General features: G+C 32.0%; 3 protein-coding genes across 3 annotated transcripts; 1 reads left to right on the top strand and 2 right to left on the bottom strand.

The window, feature by feature from the left end:
* Positions 1 to 7,493: 7,493 nt before the first annotated feature.
* On the bottom strand, positions 7,494 to 12,401 carry LOC132060357 (microtubule-associated protein 70-5-like). The gene is made up of 11 exons (XM_059453377.1): positions 11,957 to 12,401; positions 10,365 to 10,450; positions 10,186 to 10,251; positions 9,943 to 10,113; positions 9,677 to 9,847; positions 9,351 to 9,506; positions 9,113 to 9,259; positions 8,653 to 8,724; positions 8,157 to 8,579; positions 7,967 to 8,042; positions 7,494 to 7,748 (listed from the first exon to the last, which is right to left on the bottom strand). The coding sequence occupies exons 1-11, from the start codon at positions 12,051 to 12,053 to the stop codon at positions 7,741 to 7,743; spliced, it is 1,473 nt and encodes a 490-aa protein (XP_059309360.1). The 5' UTR covers positions 12,054 to 12,401; the 3' UTR covers positions 7,494 to 7,740.
* Positions 12,402 to 17,659: 5,258 nt separating this feature from the next.
* LOC132061009 (two-pore potassium channel 1-like) lies at positions 17,660 to 20,955 on the bottom strand. The gene is made up of 3 exons (XM_059453892.1): positions 20,478 to 20,955; positions 18,463 to 19,397; positions 17,660 to 17,892 (listed from the first exon to the last, which is right to left on the bottom strand). The coding sequence occupies exons 2-3, from the start codon at positions 19,356 to 19,358 to the stop codon at positions 17,727 to 17,729; spliced, it is 1,062 nt and encodes a 353-aa protein (XP_059309875.1). The 5' UTR covers positions 19,359 to 19,397; positions 20,478 to 20,955; the 3' UTR covers positions 17,660 to 17,726.
* A 1,093-nt stretch (positions 20,956 to 22,048) lies between these two features.
* LOC132061010 (premnaspirodiene oxygenase-like) lies at positions 22,049 to 24,218 on the top strand. The gene is made up of 2 exons (XM_059453893.1): positions 22,049 to 22,935; positions 23,531 to 24,218. The coding sequence occupies exons 1-2, from the start codon at positions 22,198 to 22,200 to the stop codon at positions 24,149 to 24,151; spliced, it is 1,359 nt and encodes a 452-aa protein (XP_059309876.1). The 5' UTR covers positions 22,049 to 22,197; the 3' UTR covers positions 24,152 to 24,218.
* The last annotated feature ends 3,282 nt before the right edge of the window (positions 24,219 to 27,500 follow it).

Genomic DNA, 27,500 nt, shown 5'->3' on the forward strand with positions numbered 1-27,500 from the left:
ATTTTGAACCTATAATCTCAATAGTAAAATGAATTCGGTCTTTGAAAAACGAAAAGTGAACTCACAAAATTAAATCTTGTGCTCATCTCGGCCTCCGAGTAGTGGTGGCGCCACCTTGAATATAATCAAGGGTGTCATTCATGCTCTTTCGCCGAATAATTCTATTATGTAAATAGGTTAAAAAATAAGCTATGTATATATATATACTATATGTTGAATCCCCTTGGCTTATTCGTTTGTTTGCTTCTTTATATTTGGTCTTCTTTTATGAAAATCTTGGCTTCGTTAGGCTGCATTTTGCAAGTACCCTAAAAATAGCTCAAGGCCTCTTGATGAGCTCTTTATTCCATTTACATATAATAATATACTTAGCTCTTTCACCTGAAATTAAAATATGCATGGTGCACCCGGTTTAATAACTTAATGTTGCTTTAGAAAAAGAGGCTCTTAAAGGTGGTGCACGTTTTCAATATTTTTATATTTTGTGTAGCACTATAAATATAGATAGTCCTTTGTAAAAACAACTCAACTCACCTTTCAATTTTCTAGCAATTAATCATGGGAAATTGTATTGATACATCATTATCTCCACCTATGATTCAAGAAGATGAAGAGTTAATTGATTTAGCCAATGATCAAAAGCATGAAGAGATGCAATATTTTGTTATTCAACAAGTATTGAGCAATGCCATTCACCTAGATGTTTATCTAATAATGACAAGAGTGAAAGTTGCAAGACTCAGAGAATCAAGATTGTGCTAGCAAAGCAACAATTGAAGGTGCTTGTAAATAACGTTAAAGAGCTCCAATGTGGACAAATCCCAATTCAATCTCTACATGTAAAGAAGGTTGCAAGGTGAAGCCTTCTTTAGCTACTATTCAGAGTTGTAGATTTAGATTTTTATTTTTTTTAATTATACAGTATCGAAATTCACTAGCATGGTAATCCAAATTCGCATATTAGGATATTTAAGGAGGAGGCGGAGCTAGGTTTTTGAGTTTATGTATTAGGATTCTCGTTGTTATAATAAGAAGATGAGAGCTTTATTTTCCCCTTTCGTTGTAGGGGCAAAGTTGACAACCACATTTCTCTAGATTTCTCACGTCATTTTGTAAAGGAGAAGTCCAAAAATTGAGGTAAATTGTAATAAAATGACATAATTGTATAGAGAGGAAATGCACCTTTTCCTTTCCTTTTCGCTAATATATAGTAAGTGCTTCCTAATTTCAATAATAATTGTACAATGAACAAAGGAAGAAATTACATTTTGAGAAACTAAGTGGTGTATTTAATTTGTCAATGGGATGGTAAATATTCCTTGTAATTGTATAGATAAAAATTTAAAGCTTCATCGGCCCAGATTTGCTCTATAGAAGTGATGGAAGCTAGCAATGTTCATATTAATTGTCCAGCGACAGCTAAAGAATTGTCAACGGTTCCAACCGGAACGGTTAAAGACTGCCTTGATGGGTTAAAAACAGGCAAAACTTAGCGATTCGGTTTAACGGTTCAGTTTAGCAGGATCAGTTTAACGGTTCGATTTTGATTTTAAACTCAAGCGGGCAGTTATGGAGACATTAAAGGCAATTTAAGCCGGTTAAAAATGCGAACCGCTTAACGGTTCAGTTTAACCATTCAATTACGGTCCAGAGTTGAAAACCCGTTCACGGTTCGTTTTAAACTCCAAACGAGTGAACAGTGGGTTTGGGTATTTAAAATATGTTTTTTTTGTTTTTTGTATTATATATATATATATATATATTATAGTATTTGTATATTGTAGGTATATTTACATATGTTATACAACTTTATAATTAAAGTTTAAATATTTATTAACGGCCATTAATTAATAATCGTGATAGTGTTTTAGTATATATATATATGTATAACTCATATATATAGTATATATACTTATATCTTACCATATATATATATGTATAACAATATATATATACATATATATATGTATAACTTAATATATATATAAATATATGTATAACTTAATATATATACATATATACTATATATATTAATATATATACTAAATATGTGGATAACTTAATATATATACTATATATATATACTATATATACTATATATACTTATATATAGGTATAACTTAATATATATATATATATACATATATACTATATATACTTAATATATATACTAAATATATATATAACAATATATATATAGTATATATATTAAGTTATACATATATATGTATAACTTACATATACTTATATATATGTATAACTTAATATATATATATACTTATATACTATATATACTTATATATATGTATAACTTAATATATATACTATATATATGTATAACTTAATATATATACATATATACTATATATACTATATATACTATATATACTAATATATATACTAAATATGTGTATAACTATATATATTAATATATATACTAAATATATGTATAACTTAATATATATACTAAATATGTGGATAACTTAATATATATACTATATATACTATATATATTATATATAGGTATAACTTAATATATATACTATATATACATATATACTATATATACTAAATATATGTATAACTTAATATGTATACTATATATATATTAAGTTATACATATATATGTATAACTTACATATACTTATATATATGTATAACTTAATATATATATACTTATATACTATATATACTTATATATATATATGTATAACTTAATATATATACTATATATATGTATAACTTAATATATATACTAAATATATGTATAACTTAATATATATACATATATACTATATATACTATATATACTATATATACTTAATATATATACTAAATATGTGTATAACTATATATACTTAATATATATACTAAATATATATGTATAACTTAATATATATATATATATATATATATATATATATTAAGTTATACATATATATGTATAACTTACATATACTTATATATATATATAACTTAATATATATACTATATATACATATATACTATATATACTTAATATATATATACTAAATATATGTATAACTTAATATATATACTATATATACTTACTTATATACTATATATATATATAGTATATACTATATATACTTATATATGTTTAAGTATACTATATATAACTTAATATACTTATAAGTATATTCTTAGTATATTTTAGGTATATTCTAACTTAATAAAAGTAAAAATATGAACACAAGTAAATAGAAGTAAAGCTCAATGAGCCATATTTTTATTCATTCTTGGATAACATTTATTTGCAAGTTGTATTTTTTAACTTGCAAATAATACATGAAGTTATTACAAAAATAGTAGAATAATAAAATCACCAATTTTGAACCATTTCGTTAATTTCCCCCACATCATATTCGGTCATGGAAATATCTTTAAAGTCTTCCATTTGGTTCGGTCCACTAGCTATCAAATCTTCAATTTCTTCCTCTTCGCCTTCCTCACCGCTTAGGAGTTTTGGTTGCGTCGCTAAAAACGAATAATTGAAAAAATCTCGAATGCACACTTTTGTAGAATACAAATACAAATCCGATAATGAATGTCTATGATCTCCATATACTCTCTTCCCATGGCATTGAATGTATTTCAACTTCAAATTAGAAGAATTTGATAAGTATAAAATATCTCGTTAATTTTTCCTCTAATTGGAAGTTTGCCTTGGGAATGTGATAGAAGTGGAGAGACGTCCGCCTGATCCGATTGGATGATATGTGTTTTGGGTGCATTTAATAAAACCATTGACATTGATTATCATAAAAAAAAAGTTGAAAAAAACTTTTAAAAAATAAGCCCTTTTTGCTACTTTGAGAAGTAGTAGGGCGTGGAGCAACGGGTCATTTGCGTATTTCAAAAATGAGAATAATGGTAAAAACTTTTCTAAAAATCAGCTACGAAATATTGCAATTTGTAGTTATATTCACTTAGAAGATAACAAAATGTATATTTGAGTAAGTTTTAGTATAAAACTTTTTAAACAAGGGCTTTAAAAAAAATATAAATAAAAGTTTTGGGATGGGATGTACTTTTCTTATTATTATTGTATTCATTAATTCCAAATACGATGATACAACGGGTTTATGTTTTATTTTTGAAAACTCTGCATAAAGAGAATAGTAATAAGTAGGTGACCAGATGGCTGATAAAATTGTCTTGTTTTATAGCATAATTGGTTATGCATTTTTTTTTAAGAAATACATTCTTTAATCATTGCTCTTTTTAAAATAATTTAGTATAATATATATATCGGTATTATATTTATTGTGAACTTGTTGTTTGTTCTCCATACATGTATATGTAACGTGTGTTGTTTCTACATTTCGTGTCTGGTAATACTAAGTCGATTGAATCCGTAGCTAATGTGTGTGTTTTAGGTGACTAAGTTTAACAAATATTATATTCATAACTTTAGAAAAAGTACAATAAATTTAATTTCTAAGTACTTTAAAGGTTAAAATCTCATTAAATTTAACTAACAACTTAGTCCTTTAAAATGTCCAACAAAACATCTTGTGTTTAATCATTTTTAGAGGTAAAAATTGATTTCTATGAAAAAATTATATTGGGCATATGTAAAAATTAAAACTTATTATGTATATATAAGTGTTTGTAGTGATAAATGTGATTCAAAAAATAATTTAGGTATTGATTGAATCGGCTAAAAATTTTCCAATATTTTTCATATGATTGCCTTTTCCTTCGTCATATAAAAAAGCTATTATTCTTTTGAACGTGAGTAGACAAAGGAGGAATAGCCTTTGTAATAGCAAAAAAGTCAAATGGTTCCAATACTGGACCCCTACGTTAAAAGTTATACTATATATTAAAAATAGGGTAAATATGATTTTCTATGCCCGTTAGCATAAGATTTTTTTTTTTTTTTTTTTGGAACCCCCTTGTTTAAATCTATCATCGGCTTCTACCAAACTACTTCTGGACCTTTACCTCTCCAACATTAAAAGATTAAAGTGAGAAACGTTGTATTGATTCTTGGAGGTAGAGTTTACCCATCACCACCACCAATAACAACATCATATCCGTATTAATTCTACTATTTCTCGAAAAAAGAGCAAACCTTCTATTTTCTTTCCAATGGACCATTCTTGGAAATAGAGATACCATATCAAGAAAACGAATTGAGTATGAGTGTGAAATTGTTAACATCCTTTGCCTCCCTCATCTTTAGTACCGACATTGAGTTGACCTTTGGACTATCACGTTCTTCTTGGATACAATATCCGAAGAATATTCAGGCCTTTGACTTTGGTTAGGCTAGCTAATTATTAGAGTATAATATACATATACTATTTCCTACTTCGCAAAAGTCAACCTCAACTCAGCGGTTTGTCTTGATGTATGTGATTGTGAACTCGATTTCAGATATAGAATTTAAAGACAAGTAAATGTTACTAACAAATATATTGAACCTATAATCTAAACAGTAAAACAAATTTAGTGCTAAAAAACTTGAAAATTGAACTCACAAAAAGTGGATTAAATCTTGTATCCTACGTTAGGTGTTTCTTCCAGTAATGGTGGCTCCACCTTGAATATAATCAAGGGTGTCATTCATGCTCTTTCGCTGAATAATTCTATTATGTAAATAGGTTAAAAAATAAGCTATGTATATATATACTATATGTTGAATCACCTCGGCTTATTCGTTTGTTTGCTTCTTTATATTTGGACTTGGAATAAAAATCTTCGTTCCAAAAAGTTCAAGAGTACTTGCAAGAGTACCTTAATAGCTCAAGAGCCTCTTGATGAGCTCTTTATTCCATTTACATATAATAATAAACTTCACTCTTTCTTTTCCTGAAATTAAAATATGCATGGTTGCACAAGTTTAATAACTTAATGTTGCTTTTGCTAGAAAAAGGAGTTCTTAATTGGTGGAATTAACGTATCAATATTTTTATGGGGATGGGTAGCACTATAAATATAGATAGTCCTTTGTAAAATAACTCAAATCACTTTTCAATTTTCTAGCAATTAATCATGGGAAATTGTATTGATACATCATTATCTCCACCTATGATTCAAGAAGATGAAGAGTTAATTGATTTAGCCAATGATCAAAAGCATGAAGAGATGCAATATTATGTTATTCAACAAGTATTTGAGCAATGCCATTCACCTAGATGTTTATCTAATAATGACAAGAGTGAAAGTTGCAAGACTCAGAGAATCAAGATTGTGCTATCAAAGCAACAATTGAAGGTGCTTGTAAATAATGTTAAAGAGCTCCAATGTGGGCAAATCCCAATTCAATCTGTAAGTGTAACAGAAGGTTGCAAAAGGCGGAAGCCTTCTTTAGCTACTATTCCAGAGTTGTAGATTTTTTTTTTTTTATTTTTTTTTTTTTGTATAAGAAATTCACTAGCGTGACTAATCCAAATTTGCCTTAACCCATTTAAGGGTGCATAATGGATGGATTTTGAGTTTAGTACTTTTGATTCTAGTTGTTATAATAAGAAGATGAGAGCTTCATTTTTTCCCTTTCGTTATAGGGGCAAAGTTGACAACTTCTGTTTCTCTTGATTTCTCCACATCATTTTTTAAAAGGAGAAGTCCAAAAATTGAGGTAAATTGTAATACAATGACATAATTGTATAGAGAGGAAATGTCACCTTTTCCTTTCCTTTTGATACTATATAATAAGTGCTTCCTAATTTCAATAATAATTGTACAATGAACAAAGGAAGAAATTACATTTTGAGAAACTAAGTGGTGTATTTAATTTGTCAATGGGATGGTAAATATTCCATGTGAATTGTATAGATAAAAATTTAAAGCTTCATCAACTTTGCTCTATAGAAGTGATGAAGAGCTAGCAAGGTTCATATTAATTGTCCCACAACAGTGTACTCATGCCCCTGAAGGAATGGATTGGTAAAATTATCCGCATCCGGAGCAGCAAGCATACCAAACCAATAGATGACTCGTGTTTGTACATAAACCTTTATCAAGTACTTAACCATGATTAATTAACATGCATTCTCACCTCATTAAATCGCTTAACTATGGTAAGTTTACATGATTTGGTGTAAAAACCAGTTGTAGTAAGTATTTACCGAATTAATTATTTTCTCCTTATATGGTATTAGACGATATTCACCTCATGAATAGCTTTATAGGGTAGAGTTAGGCCCAGTGTCTATTTTCTTGAAGTGATATCAGAGCAGATCTATCGAAATTCTTGATTTATCCATTGTTCGGCCCTCATGTTATATCGTCCACGCACCATACACGAGGCATCCGTGGGCTAAGTGTTCCACATTAATTGAGGGGATGAGTTGTTGTCTCCACTTAAGATTAATAGTTTCACTTCTTCTTCTAATGGTGCACATTTATATAATGTTAATACTAATAGTCTATTCCTTGACAAAATAATACTCCATTACAGAAATCAAGAACCACTCTGCTCTAAGAGTTGTGAGTATTAGCAAAAACAATCAAACTTCCAATTATTCTTATTCATCTGAATCTAAAGCTGAGAATAACTATACAAATAAGTAACTAAAACAAAAAGAATTACACTCCAGTTGTGACAGAATTAGTCATTCACTTTACATTGCACATTACAAATGAATTTGATCTTTATTCCTTAATCACTTCCACTCTTTGTATATACAAGAAATGCAAGAATCTGACTGATGAATCAAGATAGTAGCTCCACGTTTCTCTGTCACTACATGAATCTTCAAGATGTTTTCATGATCCTAATTCAAATTTAGACCATCTTTAAAATTAATATAGTCCAATGATTCTGTACAAATAAGCTATGTTGCTCGGATCCTCAAGTAATGTCGCGCCCGTGTTAGATCCTCCAAAAAATGCATAACTTTTGGAGGATCCGACACACATCTAGTGACATTTTTGGAGGATCCGAGCAACATAGCATATGAAAACACCAAACAAATGGAAAAAATACACTGACCTTGTTGCTTCACTTTTCGTTTTCTTGCTTCAACTTCTATAGCTTTCGACAACGTCTCAATCTTCTTCATTAGCTTCTGTAAAAAACCAACCAGATTGATAAAAATGATAAAAGGAAGATGATAAGTTGTGTGTTAAGGACTTTAAGATGAAAAAGAGCAAAAGATTTTTGTTTTATGGTAATATTTCACCTTAATTTCTTCATCTTTAGTATTCAAAGCTGACTCTTTTGTCTCACAAAACTTCCTTAAACAGATAACCTCTTTCTGTAGCCTGTCATACAAAAAACCAGATACCGTATCGTCGTTATCACTCTGGCTGCATCCATTAGTCTTATTTTCTTCCTGATCATCTCCTCGGTTCTTGATCTTATGCGCCTCTGTGATTTCGTTGCTGTTTATATCCACAATAGAATTCTCCTTCATTTCTGCATTTTCCTTTCCAGCACTCTCAACATTCTTATTTCGAGAAGTCCATAAACTCTTCTTTACCAAGTTATTTCCAAGATAGTGTTTAGTCTTTTGAGGTTTTGGGGATCCATTAGGTTTGACAGAGACGTTGAACGCTTGCTTCAAGCCTTGTTCGAGTGTTTTGAGCCTCAATTTTAGCTTATCCTATAGCAAATTTTTTACTGGATGAGCATAAAACACATTAAGTTAGTTTCAAGAATCGTGTCGAAAAGCTCACCTTGAGTTGTGCTTCTGCCTTGGCTGTTCTCTCTGATATGGTTAATTTGTCTCTCAGTCTTTGCATCTCTGCCTATATAACACAAAGGTAAAAAGTATCTCAATAAGTCTTAACTGATAAGTTACCTCAAAAAAAAAAAAAAAAAAAAAAAAAAAAAAACACTTACTAGGAGTTTGGACATATATTTGGTTAAAATTTGGAAAAAAGAGTTTCTGAAGTTGAAGTTGAAAAAAGGTATTTGGAAGTTGAAGTTGTCTTTGGACATGCATTTCACTTGAATAAAAAGTTAAAGTTTTTTGAGCAGAAAAAGATTTTTTACTTGAAAATCGGTCTTGACCAGAATCTTCAACAACTAACCAAAAGGTCAGTCCAATGTAAAACCAAACAATGTTTTGAAAAGCCGAAAAGATTTCTATGACCAAACTGCTTCTTAAGTCGCACAATATTTTGCTTTAATGACCTGCAACAGCTTTCTTTCTTCTAGCCACTGTTTTACAGGCATGACTTTGTCATTCTCATCTTTCCACTCGTTTGCCACGACAGTTGCAACTCGGTTTGCTGAAACCTTAACTCTTGCTAGTTCCCTTTCCAACGTCCTCTTCTCCTCCTACAAGATTTGGAAATCCTCATGTCTTATATATGCTCTATAACATAGTTGTTTAGTAGTATTACTAAATATGTTACTGCATGTTTTTTACTTGTAATTCAGAAATTCGTCGTTTGTAGTCACGAAGTGTATTAGCTGCTGCTCCTCCAGCAAGAATTGCCTCCTCAAGTTCTATAATGGTTTGGCTTAGCTTTTCCACCTCAAGAATCTTTTGACGGTTTGTCTTATCAAGTATTTTGTTTTCCTCCTTCATTGAGCGAAATTCATATTAGGCCAGGATTTTCATTAAAGGGATTCAAAATATAAAGTAAACAAACGAAGAAGCCAAGAGGATTCAACATCTACTATATAATTTTGACGTTGTATATACATTGTAATTTTCCGGCTTTACAGGATGGACTGGGTTGAAACTCCTACCTGAAAGATTTCGATCTGTCTTCTAAGCTCAAAGTTCTGATTTTGAATCTCCTCTACTATTAATGCCCTTTCTAAAGCACTTTTTAATATCCTTTCTGCTTCAAGCAACGCCGCCTCTTTTGACTTAGTGTGTCTATCCAAAGCCCTTTTATCCTCTTGTAATGCTGCAATCTAAAAAATGACCAGGAAAAACAAGTTAACGCTTGCCAAAGCATTTTGAAAAATGAAGCATTTGGAATGAGTTTTATCATTTTAAAGCAAAGTACCTCATTCTTATACATCTTTATCTCTGCCTCAAGGGGAGAAATAATGGACTCGAGATAAGGAAAATCATCATCCTTCTGATCAGCATATACTCTTCTAAGAGCTGTTTCGGCAGCATATTGTGCAGCCAGTGCTTCTTTCTTCTCATTAGCGAGTTGTTTGATATCAAGATTCTGCATTTGAAGTCATAGCCAATAATTTATATGCCTTTTTGGCAAAGAAATGGTTGCTTTTGATTAGTATACCTTTTGTTCAAGAAGTGTTTCGCCGATTTTCAGCCTTCCCTCCAATTTTTGAAATTCACTTCTGAGCTGTCGAAAATAGGAATTGAATTTATCAACACAATATGTAGCTAAAGTATAACAAGAAAATGTATGCGAAATAGAAAATCAAATAGAGACTTGATAGATTATTCTGAGAGTACCTCTCCAAGAGCTTTGTCTTTGAGGACTTCAGTTGCTTTCAAAGCCTTAATTTCACTTCGCGCTGCTCCCAATTCTCGATCCTTCTCTGATGAAATGCACATGAAGAATTGAAATTCAATAGCTAAATTCCGCTCTTATATCCGTATGCAGTGTGTTATAGGCATGCACATCTATCCGCCGAAGCTTCAGAAAAGACAGTTACCAAAAATAGTACTATACTACAGCTGAAATTAGGACTTTAGCAAGTCGTTTAAGCCAAAAACAATGTGATGATTATAACGAAAATGCAAGTTTTACCTAATCGCTAAGATCATTTCGGTGTTAGCCTTATAATTTGGCCTATTTTTAAGACAAACTGGACAGACAGAATCAGAACAAATTTAGAAAAATACCAAATTTATTGAATTGTTTTACCAAGGTACTTCTCAGATGACTGGTGCATGGAAAGTTAAAAGGACATAGCTAAAAACTTAGTGCTTATGATCTAACAGTTCTCTGTACTGTTAAATTTTCAATTGTTGCCCTGCTGACTGAAAGTGCCACTAACTTATGTTGCTCGACTAGGATGGATTTCTTCTTCAAAAATGTCATCCCATAAAAAAGTGATGTGCGGTCAAAAGGTTCTATCCTCGATAGCATGTCCCTGATCCTCCAAAAGTAGTGTCTTTTTACAGGATCCTATAAGGGCACGACAACATTTTTGGAGCATCCGAACAACTTAGCCACTAGCTGTTTGAAAGGAAGGAAAAAAGGAAAGCTAGTCTCTTTGTTTCACAAGAATAAAAAGAGATCAAACATGTTTCATATTGAATTTGAAAGCTTTTGGTAAACAGAATGATGTAAGCTTGTCTTTAACATCTTAGGTAGACTAGTAGCACAGAACACACAGAGACTTGTTAACTCCTCTATAGCAACTACTGTTACTGATCATATGTCGAAACCATTCCAACTACGAAAGTAATAACAAAAAGAATTCATCAGTGGAACATGTTAGATACTGAGAAAAGAAAAGAAAAAGAAGGGGCAGCATGGTGCACTAAGCTCCGCTATGTGTGGAGTTCAGAGGGCCGGACCACTTAGGTCTTATGTACACAACCTTACCTCGCATTTCTGCCGGAGGCTGTTTACGCAGATTGAACCCGTAACCTCCTGGTCAAACGGAGGCAACTTTTTATTGTTGCGCCAAGGCTCCGCTTCTAATGAACATAGAGGGGAGCCTTGGCACAACGGTAATAGTTGACGCCATGTGATACGGCGGTCAAGGGTTCAAACGGCGGAAACAACCTCTGATTGAAATGCAAGATAAGACCATGTACATATACCCAATGGGGTCCTCCGCCGACTCTCATAAGCGGAAGCTTAGTGTACCTGACAGCCCTTTTCCGCCGGCTTGAACCCATGACCTCCTAATCGCACGGCGGCACCTTTTTAACGCCGCGCCAAGACTCCCTTTCATATTGAGGAAAGAAGATTCTTAAAAATGAACATCTATGACTTTTACCAAAGACATAATTCTGTCATGGCAATTACACCAGCTAGAAACAAAATCAAGAAGCACAACAGAAAGTGAATACTAAAAGTAGTTTTTAACCTTTGAGTTGGTTCTGCAAGTTGTTGAGTTCCAAGATAACAGGATCAGGATGAACATGGAAAAGTTCCTCAGCACAAACTTCATAAAAGCCTGACATTTCTTTTTGTTTGTTTTTTTTTTCTTTTCTCTTGTGTTGCTATAACTTCTAACTATAGTGCAAATGTGCAATACTTGGAACTTAAAGGTACTAAGAAAGAGCTAAGATGCTTGTAGGACTTTGTAATTGTAGCTATTTGAAGTGTCCATTACTTATATAAAGAAATTGAGTGGACTTAAGAGAATGGACTTCCCTTCTTGTGAAGCAAACCTCAGAAAATAACAAATCAAAACCAGCTTAGTCAGTTTTAATTTTATTTTTTTAGTGAAAGACTACTATATAATATTTCAATTCCACATTCTTTTTCCTAGTTTAATTTAACTACTCAACTTTAAAAAAGATACTAATGATTGTATGGAACAGTATCTCTATATGCTTCACATTCTTCTCTTGTGCTCTTATTAATTGGTATGGTTTAGCTGTAACATATTCTTGAAGATTGTCTTTAGTGGAACAAAATTATAAAGAAAGTATTTTAAAAATGTGGTTCAAGAAATATTATTAAAAAAATAGTGAACTTTAAACTAAACAAGACAAAATGCTAGGGAATAAAGGCTATGTTGTCCTACACTTGTCTGGACTTTGCTTTTTGAAGCTTTCCTTAAGCAGAAAGGGGGTGTTAGGTAATCAAGTTTCATTTCTACAATAGAGCTCTTTTCTTTTTCTATTTTGCCCCCTTTTTTCCTTTTAAGGAAAGACATTCCTCTTTTTTTTTTTTTTTTTTGGTTGGTTGAACTATGTGGTGTCCATAACTTGCTGACCCGATTAATTCAGACTCGTTGTATAGGGTCCTTTTAAAGGGGGATACGTTCTCTATCAGAAATATCTTCATTCATAGGGCGCGAATACACCGTCTGGTAGTTGAGACCACTGGCCCTGACTAATATAGATCACACCGTGTGGGCTCCATTACAAAGGAAAATGCTCCAGATGCCCGATTAATCCAAATATGTGCTGCTATGGACTCATTTAAGGGGGAAACTCTCCCTACTAATACTTTCTTCATTTTTAAGATTCAAACTCGAGACCTATGGTTGAGAGATAAAAATGTACAACGACAATCATCTATGAAAACTTGGGGATTGATGTGACATTTTCCAAACATAATCTCTAAACAGTGATGGAAAGCTCTTCTCACTTAAGACTAGACGAAAATAAATTGCTTAAACGTTAAACACTCCTTAAAAATCTTGAAATCATTGATAAAATACAAAGAAAATGAGGTGTTGATGATAAATAATTGAAAAGGGGTTCAAACTGAGTTGCTTTAAAGTGCATAAACAAACTTTGTTGCTTTTTAAGTATGAATGATATATAGAATATAGTTGAAGATAAGAGCAAAGAAAAAACCATATTCTGATACTTCTCTAGTAGATATAATATATAAAGCTTCTGATAGTTGGATGGCACTTGGCAAATGGCATTATTCAAATTGTGCATGATCAAAGTTTTAGTGAGGCAAAGAAAAAAAAAAAAAAAAAAAAAAAGGACCTCTAAAATAAAGAGAGTACACAGAAAAAATTGGTGAAAACTTACACGCACTTAATATTGACGCTAAATTAATATAGATTTTACGCTACATTAATATAGATTAAGTAATAAATAAGATAAAAATGCAAATTAATAGATCATAGTTGGGTGCTAAAACAGTATGTAGAAAAAACATGTCATAAGTATATTGATTTGAGGTAAACTCCAGGTGCTAATAAATTTCACTCAAAAAACAAATGTCGTGATATTAATGTTCAAAACAAGTATTGATTCAAATAATTTTAAAATTAAATGAAAGAAAAAAAAAGCAATAAGATTACAAAATAATCAAACATGTCTTGATTGGCAAATGAGTTTTCTTTTCTACATTAATTATTAATGAAATCACAATATTTTATAGTACTAAAAGAAATTAGTGGGGCTTCTTTTCTACATTTATCATTTATGTAATGAAATTCCCTATTCATAATTCTGAAAGTGAACTCAATGGGGTTTCAAGCTAAGCTGTAAAGGTTTCAATAATTTCTACCTAATAGGTTATAATATCTTTTAATAATTAACTTTAAGTAGGTAAATTGTGATAAGGAATTTGTTCTAATCTTGATTTCCTAATAATTCTTCCTTCTTTTCCTTTCCTTTTGGTCTCTTTTTGTTTTTATATATTACGTATTTATCACTCCATTATTGATGCCTTAAGTACTTTCTTTCTTGTTTATTAGGAGTCCATTATCTTAATTAACCTCCGTTGACATATAAATCAAACTAATTAAAGAAATAAGAGCTAGTTTCCAATGCCTGAAAGAACTTTTTTCACGCAAAAAAAGAAAAAAAGAAAAAAAAAAAGGGATTAAGATTCAAACTACTCGTATTATGGTCATGTAGAATTGAAATTACATAAATTAAATTTGCAGTAATTAAGTAGAAAAGTCTTTTTTTTTTAAATCTATTTGTTCTGTTCTTTCTCTATCCCCTCCTCAGAAAATTGAAAACAAAATAAAAGATAGTCCCTCAGTTTCATTTTATGTGATACAGTTCGATTAGGCAGGAAATTTAAGAAAAAATGGAGAATTTTTTAAACTTATAATCTTAACATGTCATAAACCTTTAAAATTTGTGATCGTTAACATGTATGTCAATAACATCAGTATAATTATAAAGCCATGTCATTAAAGAAAATGAGAAATTTAAGTTAAATTATTTTTAAAGTTTTAAAAAGATCATTCTTTTTGGTACAAACAAAGAAAAGAAAAAAGAATAATATAAATTGGAATAGATCCTATTTATCTCATGATGTTAGTGCACATTATCGAACCCTAAAATTTCAAAATTGTCTAGTAAATCATCATTTTGATGTTTGCTTAACTGATATACCTTATATATGACCTGTTACAAACCACTAACAGCAAGGCTATTTGGTCATTAATGTAACCTGATGATGCTTTTGTTGATAATTAATGTGATTGAATATATGCACTAATGACATTGTGTCAAAGGGTCAAATTTTTATCAATGGACTAGCACAACATTAAGGGCAATGTCTTCGTAGTAGGTATTGATGTGTATATATGCTTAAAATATCTCACCAAATTTAAGGCAAAAACCTCCAAATTAAGACTTAGCTCTGCAGAGGTAGCTATCACTTTGTTTCTTTATTATCTTTCAGTTTATTTTCTCTCTATTTGTCCTTTTAAGGAAAAAGAAATTGAATTTTAGTCCAATGTTTTGAAAGGCAAAATTTGAACCAACTTCAGAGAACCCCAACAAAGTATTTTCAGGAAAAATGTCCAAATTTTGATCTATCTATTACTCGAAATTGTTCAATTTTACTTTCCATTACACTTTCGGGTCTCGTATTTGCCTTTATCATAAACTGAACTCCAATGAAATCTTCACAAAAAAAAAAAAGTTCAAATATATGCCTCAATTTTTTATGATTTAAAATTACCTTCATGTTGGAGCCTCATTAAAGGTCAAAGGGAAAAAAAATAAGACTTTGTCCTCGCTCAATTTTCGATAATATTGAAATAAATTTTACCATTTTCCCTACTTTTTATAGCAATTGCTTTGGTCCACAAAATTTCCTCTAAAACTCAATCAATTAAAAGAATAAACAACACTTCCACAAAAAAAGCAGTTTCCTCTAAGCAATTAAAGGGATACGACTTTGTGGAATCACCGCTTCGAGACAAGTTCAATAATATTGAAATTGGAATGAAATTCTAGTTAGATCCTAGCCGCTTTTTGGAACTAATTGATAGGTATCTAGAAACCTTATCTCGTGAGCTTTAACGGACATTTTTTATTCTTTACCCGAATACCCGAAAAAATTATATCTGTATATACGGAGGAAAAAGAAAGAATTTTAGTGTTTATGTACATATTGAACATCCCCAACAAATGCGAAAATGGTCCAAATTTTAATCTATGTATTACTCGGTGTTCAAAATTGTACTTTCCTCTAACATCTTAGGTTTGATCCCATAAGGACAACATAGTTTTTTATATTTAGCTTTTGTTTTTTTTCGAACCTCCCCCGATGAAAAATCCTTCGTGTCCACCTCAAAGGGAAAAAATAAGATCCGTAGTAGCCTTTCCAAAGTTAATTTATGCCTGCCTTCCTTGAGTCCACAATTTCAATATGCAATACTGAAAAGAAATTAGGACAATGGACATGATTGTGATTTTAACATTCCTCAACAATATTACTAGGAAGCCTAGGTTAAGAAGTTTCCCGTTCTCACATTTTTTTTAATCTTAGCATATCCCTCAACATAAAGAAATCTAAGGCAATTTAGACTCACATAATCCATTTATTTAGACAAGACAAACTGAATGCAAAGGTATCAAAGATTAGGATTGCTTGTGAAACAATTTGGACACAAAACAAAATCTTGTAACTTTGAACAAAGAATCTTAGCACAAAGACAAAAACCTCTGCTTGTCTCCCCCCTGTTTTTTCAGAATATCCATCTTGTGTCTGATTAAATCTCTAAACCAACTCCAATATGGAAATCTTTGCCAAGCTCTTGCATTTCAAGAATAGCATTGTCATATTGATTTCTGCATCAATCTTTATAACTTTCTTCTTTGTGTTTGCACCTAATATTCTCTCTTATTTCTGGCCTCTTGTCCTTTCCACAACTATTCTTTTGCTCACAATATTAGCCTTCAACAATGTACCACCACTAGCTGTTGAATTCTCAAATGGAAAAGAAAGTGAAGGATCACTATTGAATTTTCTTGCAGGGCACCAAGAGCAGCAGCAACTTGAAGACTTCTGATATACTGTCGCCGTCAAGGGTTCGGGGCGGAGCCAGAGTACGGGTTCGGTAGAATCCAGTAGCTTAGGCCAGAACTATGTATTTCTATTAATAAATTCACTTAAAATGTGTAAATAATTTATCCTGTGAAACAATTTGGACCTTTCTTGTACTAAAAATGTTACTCCTTCCGTCCCGTTTTTAGATTGAAAAGTTCTTGTGTTTCTTATAGTAAATGATTGATAAAAGTACGTTCTTGTCATATTTAATTGCTCACTTTATTGGACTATAACATATATCTAGAGCCTCTTGTAGCTTAGGCACAAAAGTCCGTATTTTTAATAATAAATCCACTTAAATGTATAAATAACTATTCTCAAATGGAACAATATTTAAGGGCACTAAAAATCAATTTAACTTTATTGAAATTTAGTACGGTGGCAAGTTTATAGTAAACGATTGTATAAATGTACATTCTTGTCATGTTTAAAGAGCTACTAAGATGGTAGAAATGTAAATTCGTCTTCAAGGTCCAGTTCAAATATCACATGCATTAACTTACATTTTTCTCAATATTTTAAAATTGTGAAGAAAATTAGATAAAACGATACATTCTTGTCAAAATGGAAGCGATTAAATGAGCTAAAACACTTGAAATAACATAACTATGTCTTCTTAAATAAAAGTTGATATTGGAAATGTAACACTTGTCTCAATCCAGTTCAAATTTAACATGCCTTAAACTTGCGTTCTCCAATTGTTTGAAACTGTTACAGGTTCTTGATTCTTGAATATGTTTATGGTCTTTTTCTAAACACCAAATGTATAAGATTGAAATTTGAAATGTGCAAAATTTTCTAAGCAATTCCAGGTAGTTCTATCAGCTATGAACAAAACAGAATATGTTAAGAGGGGTGTTTTATCAGCTTTTGGATCTAGACGATTGCTGTAATAGTGCAATATCTTTTTCAGTCAATGTGCCTGAATGATCAACATCAAGCATTTTGAAGCTCTCCATGACTACAGAGATGTCTTCCTCAGTTATCTTCCCCAACTCTTTAAGTTTATAGACAATAAATTCTGCAGCACTGGATGAAGAAAATGAAAGCGATAATTAGAATGTAGCACAAAAAACTTGAACGCAAAACAACAGCAACAAATATGCCTCAGTTCTAGTCAGCTATATGAATCCTCACTAACCGTGTTTCTCCATTTAAACTCATACACATATGACCAATATTATGTCAATTAAAGAAAAGGTTAAAAGTACTAGAAGTTCTATATCCCTTTTTATTGGCATAGGGCTAAGGGACTGATCTTAGAAAGTATAAGAACGTAAACGTATTAAAAGGGCAGCCCGGTGCACTAAGCACCAGCTATGTGCGGGTACGAGGAAAGACCAGACCACATTAAGTCTTATTTACGCAACTTTACATTTTTGCAAGATGCTATTTCCTCAACTTGAACCCGTGACCTCCTGGTTACACGCAATAACTTTTACGGGCCATGGCTCCCCTCTCGTAAACTATCTAACATGACTAAAACATATTCCCAACTAATTTTATCGCCTATTTAGATATTTTTCTTCTGTTGTGTTCTATCTTTCGTTTCGCTAAGTCCATTGAACTCGAAATATCAACTTATATATAACAGCTTACCTCACTTCACTATCATGATCAAGATCTGCAGCCTGGAGGTCTGAATTTGTCAACTCACGAGTTAGAACCCATCTGAACATAGATTTTCGCCTTTGTTCTGTATATAATTCGGCTAGGGAGTAAAATAACTGTCCCAAACAAATAGTACTCATCAATATCCAAAAAGAAGCGAACAAACGCCCCCATTTTGTCGAAAAGCTCTTGTCTCCATACCCCAGAGTAGTAATAGTGGCACAAACACAGTAAAAAGCATCAAACAAACTCAAATCCTCAACTTGGCACAAAAAAACTGTTCCAAGCATAGTAAGTGCAAGAAGAAGTGCCAAGGCACTTACAAACTTGTATTTTTCGATGTTCGTTTCAACTTCTTTCATGACCTCAGTTGAGCTAGTGCAATCTTTCCTCATTTTTATTGCCTTGAGAAAAAGGATTTGCTGCCTCTCAAGAAAACTATCGGCAGCTTTACTCAGAACAAATCCAACAAGAGCCATACCGGTGAACACAAAAATGCAGGCGAGAAGCTTAGCTAAGACGCTTTTAGGAACTAGATCACCATATCCAACAGTGGTCATTGTTACAATACACAAATATATTGCATCAAGAATTCCATTAGTCTTTTTTCCTTCGATTTGATCGCTAATGATGAAGAAACAAATCGCTCCAATTCCTATATAGGCAGCCAAAAATAATAGTACATCTCTGAGCCTAAAACTCTTTGATGAAATGAACTCAGGGTAATGAAGGGATTCCTCATTATTTGTCTGTGTATGACTGATAGTACAACAAGTGCTGCTAGATTGAGGCCGTCTTCGTTTAAAAGAGTTTATATCACTAAATCGAATTGATGAATTTACATGGCCTCGTAGTAGAGGTTCTTCAACATTGCCATTCGCCATGATAGCTCAAAATGACATGATTTTAAGTACCAAGTCGAACTGCAATCAGGGTAATGTAAATTAAAAATCAACTACAATTTCTAGCAAAGTACGTGGCGAAATATAAGTTCATACATTTGAAACTCGCGAGCATTATCCGTTCTTTAACATCAATCTCAGATATTCCTCTGCATATGATTGCATTCTTTCTGAACTTCTCATATATTAAGTTTCAATCTTTTGTTGGTCAAAATATTGTTCATGAGATAACCTTGTATTGTGCATGGCATTAGTCAGACTTCTTTATAACAGTCATCCTCTATAACAACATTTCACTGTAACAACCATGTTTTCTGTGAAATCGATTCTTCATATTATATTATACCCCCTCTGTTTCAATTTATGTGAACCTATTTCCTTTTTAGTCCGTGCTAAAATGAATGACCTCTTTCCTAATTTGGAAACAAATTCACTTTATGAAATGATTTACAGCCACACAAATATTCAAGACTTATTTTGAACCACAAGTTTCAAAAGTCTTTACTCTTTCTTAAATGTCGTGCCCAGTCAAATGGGTTCACATAAATTGAAATGGAGGGAGTATTATATCTTCTCTATAAAAACATTTCGCTATAACAATCAAAAGATATCGGAACAAACGATGTTGTTATAACTATTTGTTTACATTTGTTTACATGTCCAAAAATTGTTAAATTTTTACATGTTTGAAATCACTAGTTGTTTCAACAATCCAGTCGAAAAACACTAAATATACTAACTATAGCGGAGCCAAGATTTTCAATTAGGGAGATCAAAATATAAAAAAATAAACACATGACAAATAGATCAAGAAAGCAACATTAGTGAGAGAGTTTCTAGCTCATAAAGGTGAAAAAAGAATATAGAAGGCTATGCTTAATCTAAATAACAGACAAATCCAATGAGTATGCAAATCCAACAGCTTAATTTGAGCCATTATAAAATCCAACTTCAGACAAGAAACAAATGTGTTATAAAGAAAATCTAGAGAAAATTTCCAAGAAAAAATATGTCATTTATGTTAGGAGTTGCACCAACAAAACTATAAATTAATCAGGACTCTTATGATTATTGAATAAAAGGTGGAGAATATCATATTACCTTATGTTAAAACAAAAATATTCATCAAATAGACCCTTTTCAAATCAATGCAATTGTTCTTCTTCTGGATGAACAGAAAGCAAAGGATCAGAAGGAAAAAGAGTAATGGGCATGAAAAAAACAAAAGATTTGTTAATTATGGCTACAAAATTTGGAAATAGAAGCAAAAGGGGTTTATGATTAGAGGATAAAAATAACATGTAACTGTGAATCACGAGAACTAAATGTTGTCCACTCACCAAACAAAATTTATTGGACGCTTGCAATTGATTCTAATTTCTCTAACAATATTATATGGTTACTCTCTTTTCACCTATTTTGATCTTTCACTATTTCATTTTCATATTGCTTTGAATTGCTTGTCCTTATCTGACTTTTTTTGCCATGCTTTCTCTTAAGCCGAGGGTCTTTCGGAAACAGCCTCCCTACATTGTAAGGGTAAAGTCTGCGTACACTTTACCCTCCCTAGACCTCACATTGTGGGGTTTCACTAAGTACGTTGTTGTTGTTGTTGTATAATTAACTTCCCATATTTATCCTTTAATTACACTTAATTTAAGATTTTTGCATGATGATGCTTTCCTCCTCTCTCAGGAAGATGTTTTATATCTTGGCATAATACATAAACATGCCCTTAAACTTGGTCTCAGCTGGCAAGTATGCCCCCCAATTTTGAGTGTGTACAAGTAGCCACCTCAACTTGTCTCAACTTTGTCAGTTGAACACTCCAACTTACAAAATGATCATCTAGACACTCCAAAATCCATGTGCCACGTCACTGCCACGCCAGCATTTGTGTTTACGTGTACGTGATCAACTTTATAGAAGTTGAGGTGCCTACTTGTGCACACCCAAACTTGGAGGGCACACTTGCCAGCAGAGGCCAAGTTTGAGAGCCTGTTATATCTTATGACAAACTATTAAATCTAATTGACTTTGTATGAAATGGCAAAAATAGATGACTTTTCTGTTACAAAACAAAGAAAAGTGACTTTCTTGCATAATTTTTATTAATTGAGCTACCTTCTCAGTAATCAACCCCATAACATTTATGTCGTTGTAAAACTTTTGAAACTTATAATCTTAAACGTCCATAACATTTATGTGGTTGTAAAACTTTTGAAACTTATAATCTTAAACGTTCCGCAACATTTGTATTACTATAAAATCTTGTCACTAAGGGTAAATGAGAAGTTACAAGTCAAACTCTTTCAAAATTTGGAAATGTGATTCTTTTTCGAAATAAAATAATGATATAAAAATATCAGTTTTTTAAATGGCTGGAATATAAAATAAAGAAAAGAGAGAGATTCCTGTAATGAATATTAGGCGGCTGTTAATCAACTTGGTGGCATTAGCAGCTAATATTCTTATACACTCCATAGTCTAATGTATAAACATCACATCAGACTATGCTAACAGATAATAATATTTTGCTAACTTATTGGTTTGTTTTGTGAAGAAAAAGTAGGTGCATCCTCTAATATATAGGCATATTGTTACTAAGCCTGTGATAAATACTCAATTCATTTCAGATACAATAAAACATAAAAAGATGGAATCAGTTTCTCTTGAAGAATTTAGAGCCTTGAAACTAAGCCAAATCTCAATAATCCCCTTTATAATATTCATCTCCATACACCTATGGAGTTTGAGGAACAAAAAAAATCTTCCTCCTGGTCCAACAAAATTGCCTTTTATTGGTAATTTAAACCAGTTGATGACTCCATCACCCCACAAAAAATTAAGGGACTTAGCCTTGAAATATGGTCCTTTAATGCACCTAAAACTTGGGATGGTGCCAACAATTGTTGTCTCATCTGCTGATACTGCTGAAAAGATCTTGAAGGCTAACGATCTCGCCTTTGCGGGCCGGCCCAAACTAGTCGCACCGAGAATCTTGGGCTACAATTACACGGATATCGCATTTGCACCTTACGGTACGTATTGGAGGCAATTGAGGAAGATCTGCATCCTGGAGCTCCTCAGCTCGAGGAGAGTCACCTCGTTCGCGCCAGCAAGGCGCGAGGAGCTGACTCTGTTCCTCCGGTCCGTCGCGGCTTCGTGTAGCCGCGGAGAACCGATCAACATGGCAGAAATGTTGTTTGCTTTAAACCATGATATAACTACAAGAATCACATTTGGGAGGAAAACTGATGATCAAATGAGATTCAGGGCCGCAACAAAAGAAGGGACAGTATTGGCTAGTGGCTTTCAAATTGGTGATTTTTTTCCTTCTCTTGCATTTGTTGCATTAGCCACTGGCATGACATCAAGAATACATAAAATTTTCCTTGAGATGGATAGCATAATTAGCAGAGTTATTGATGAACATATTGAGAGAAACAAGAGAAACAAACCAGAAGATGAAGATCTACTTGATGATCTGCTTAGGATTATGGAAAATGGAGAACTTGAAGTGCCTTTGAACATTGACAACATCAAGGCTATTCTCTTGGTAAGTTTAACACGTTCCCACATCCTAATTTTATTACTCCTCTCTTTCAGTTTACGTGGCATCATTTCTTTTTCCAGTATGTTTCAGAAAGAATGATCCCTTTTTGGAATCGAAAAACAATTTAGCTTAAACGTCTGATTTTACCCTAAAGACAAGCTGCTATACCCACACAAATATTATGACATGTTTAAGATCATACATTTCAAAAGTCATCACGTCTTTCTTAAATTTCGTCTCCATCAAATTATGTTATGGCATGTTTAAGATCACACGTCTCAAAAGTCTTACAAAAAAAAAAAAAGTTTTCTTATCTTAAATTCCGTATCCAGTCTGTTCCAAAAAATGACCCTTTGTAAATCGGAAAACAATTTAAAACTAAACGTAATCAGTACACGACAAGCTGTTATACCCACTCAAATTTTATGACATGTTTAAGACCCCACGTTTCAAAAGTCTTCTTATCTTTCTTAGATTTCGTGTCTGACCAAATGATGTCACATAAATTCAAATAGAGGGAAGTTTGAATTAACCATTGATAAGCTCTATGTTACCACATTTGACTAACATGGTTTCTTTTCCATTGCAAAAACAAAAGGAGATGGTTGTAGCTGGAAGTGAAAATGCTTCAAATTCAGTAGAGTGGGCAATGACAGAGATGATCAAGAATCCAAAAGTACTAATGAAAGCACAAGAAGAGGTTAGAAATATGGTAAAAGGGAAGCCAACAATAGAAGAAAGTGATCTACACAAACTAAGTTACATCAAAATGGTGATCAAAGAGACACTAAGATTTCATCCACCAGTACCTCTTTTGCTCCCAAAAGAATCCCTGGAAAACTGCATAGTCAATGACTATGAAATACCAAAAAATACTAGAGTTTTAATCAACTATTGGGCAATCTCTAGGGATCCAAAAAGTTGGGAAAATCCAGAAAATTTTGAGCCTGAAAGGTTTGAAAATGTGGCTGTGGATTACAAAGGTCACGATTTCGAGTTTATTCCATTTGGTGCTGGTAGAAGAATATGTCCAGGAATTTCTTTTGGAATGTTGAATTTGGAACTTTCATTAGCAGCTTTGCTATATCATTTTGATTGGAAATTGCCTCAAGAAATGAAACCAGATGACATTGATATGAGTGAAACTTTTGGAATGACTCTTTTCAAGACTTCAAGTTTGCATCTTGTTCCTACTCTATGTTTTCCTATACCATCTTAAGGGTACTTTTTCTCTCATTTTACATTCATGTACTTTGTTTGGATGAAAGAAATTGGTAGAGACTACTTGTTTTTTTTTTTTTATTTATTTATATAAATAATCATCTAGTATTCAGAACTCACTAATCCGACTAATATAGATTTGTGTAGCGTAGGGTCCATAAAGGAAGAAGCGCTCCTTACTACTCTCCATTCTCAAGATCAAACCCGTATGCTCTAGTAAAGATGAAGGAATCTCATCCATCAAATCATACCCCTTGGAGACTAGATTTTATGTTCCTTTCCTTTACTTTTTTTTTTTCTTTCTAAACACAGAAATTGCTAAACACAGATATTTTACACAATTAGATCACTTAAAAGATAATTGCAAGTACTATTTACTAAGCATTGATTTGTAATTGTAATTTAAAATAAATGATAAGTAATCTATCGTTGGAGGTCAACTTACACTGATATGTAAACTTTTTTTCCATTATCAGTATATGTAAAATCTGCAAGAATATTGTTTAGACAACTTGGATACCATTATACTCGTGCGTTTTTTGAGTGAATACATACACGTCTAGGAGGCTAAAAAGTAGTAATATTTTATTCTTGCTGTCCTGCTGAGGTACTTACTAGGTTAGGTTTATTTAATCACGTCCTAATCTTTCTAGCTAGGTTAGGTTGGGTTTGAGTTATTAGTGAATATTTCTGTTGACTTGTTTGTCACATTGCAAAACTAGTTTTCTCCCTGTCCTTATTCATTTTGCTACTATCATCTTTTCCAACTAGTATTCCTATTTTGAGGTGAATATAAGATTTGAAGTTTTTATGGGTTCTGGTGATTCGATCCTCGATGCTTCCCACCGAAGTCTTAACATATACTCCTAGCGAATTGATATTCAGTTTATTATACATAATATTTAGTGAATTTCTTAATATATATACAAGATCTAGCCTAACATTACATAATTGTGCCGAACCTATATACTAAATTGTATATCCGCCTATTCATACCAAGGGCCAACAAAGGACAAACATATAATATTTTTTACCATTTCACGTAGTTGCACCTAACTGTGCACAAAAGACGGTACAACAGATGAACTCAATAAAAAGGAAGTAAAAATATGTTAGGAAAAACTTAAATAATAATGGATATAAAAAGGGAAAGAAACCTTTGAGTATCTGATAATTCTCAAATGTAAATGCTTCTCAAGTTTTTAAGACCAAAAAAGTTCAATTTAAAATTTACCACATAGAGAGGCAATTATTCTATAAAGCATTTCAGTGTTTAATCTAAAATTAAACTCAAATAAAATATTTTCCCCTAATTTGATGGTTCGGCAAATTTCTTTTCAATTTTAGCTAAATACAAATTCATAAGCAACAAATTGTGCTTATGTCATTTTTTTGCAATATTATTAGTTTATTCCAATTTATATGACACTAAATCTATCCCGGGGAGTCAACCCATCTTTCTCATTTATTCAAATCTCATGTCACAAATTAAAAATCTTAATTCTCGTATTCCAAATCTTACCATTATTTTTGGAAAAGTATAAATATTACGTATCAAACAGTTAACATTTGAACAAGTGATTCTTAAAAGTAGCTTTCAATTTGTGTGACAATCTTTTTACTAAAAGGATTTAATTTCGAGAAGGTGAGTGCACAATTATAAAGAGGTGAATTCATAATATAAATTTGTCAGTTCAACCTTTCAGTACTTTCTATAAACTCATTACACTTTTGAAATTATAGTTTCATTTTTTAAAAATAGTAATTTTTACACTCATGCCCAGTATCAAATTTTTTGAAATCAATTGAAACCATTCATTATATGATGCATCCTCCATTGCTACTAGTTATAATATGCACATCTAATTTAATTATATAAAATGTTACTTTGATTAAATCAAATGTCAATTGTCAGATTGGAGATTTTGAAAGAATAAACCAAACAAAAAAAGAACGAAGAGAAGAAAAGCACTTAATAACGCAAGAACTGATACCAAACATGCTATATCCCATCGATACGGTGAGCCAAATTTTAGAAAAAGAAAGAAAAAATAACAAGATAGATATAAGATTTGAACTCTCAACCTCATCTATAGAGGTGCACCCAATAATCATTGCATCATATGATGTTTTTGAGCTTAGGTGCACATATTATATATTTAAGTATGTTTTTTTAAAAGAACATATCATTATTATACATGATTTAGGGAGGGTCATGGGATCATGTGAACCATAGATCAACAACTGTTAGGTGTGATATGGATAGGATGGGCTAAATTTAGGCAAATCAAATTGGGCTGAGTTAATAAAAGGGCGGGTTATTACTTGAGCTCAAGTGGATTGTGCTAAAATGAGCTAAAAAGCGGCTTATAACTTAACCTGATTAACATTTACTAAGTTTTAATTTCCTCATTTGTTTTTTTATAACTTTTTAAGTACCTAATAGAGCTTTTTTCTTTTTTATTATGACTATATATAACATATAAAACAAAAAGAATGTTTTTTTAATAATATTTTTCATGAATCAATTTGGATCCATTTGTGGGGTTAAAATCTGCGTACACTCTACCTTCCCCAGACCCCACTTTCTGGGATTTCACTGGGTGTGTTGTTGTTGTTGCACGGATTGGACGGTTCATGTTTTCATGTGCTAATTTTGCCACCCTTAGCCACTGTTTTTACTTTGATATTACAAATTGTTGCCACCATTTTATTTCTATCTAACTCACAAGTCACAAATTTCAAAATTTAAATTAAAACTAAAATGAATTACATTATTCTACTTAAGCCACTACAAATTGCCATTGAGCCTTCAAATAACAGTGAACTGAGCGCCTTCTTCCTCGCCAAAACAAAATTTGAATTTCTATCATAGCCATCTCAGACTCTACACACACAGGGACAGACAACCTAGAAATGATCAATTCTTTGTCTTAAATTCAAACCTTAATCAGTCTAACCACCACTTTACAGAACTTAATTTTAAATTTTGGCGGTATATTCTTATCTCACAGAACACCGGATGCGAGCCTCTATTTCATTCACCCCTACCGTAATACAATGTGTGGCATCCTCGTCAATCTCCCCATTACCTTGGACCACTGACCCCAGGTGCTTAAAACTTCCTCTCCTGGGGATGACTTGTGTGTCATCTATTTTCAGGGTCATTGGGTGTAATTTCCTACAAAACCTTTACCACGTAATATCACATTGATCGAAATGGGCCTTAAATAATTGGAAGAAATTGCACGGCTTGTCCTTCAAATGGCCTTGTCTTTAATTTTTACCCTTTAAAATCAAATTTATACCTAGTGGAGCATAAATTCATTAAGGACACGAGACATAAT

This window comes from Lycium ferocissimum, chromosome 6 (assembly GCF_029784015.1).
Source record: "Lycium ferocissimum isolate CSIRO_LF1 chromosome 6, AGI_CSIRO_Lferr_CH_V1, whole genome shotgun sequence".
NCBI classification, from domain to species: Eukaryota; Viridiplantae; Streptophyta; class Magnoliopsida; order Solanales; family Solanaceae; genus Lycium; species Lycium ferocissimum.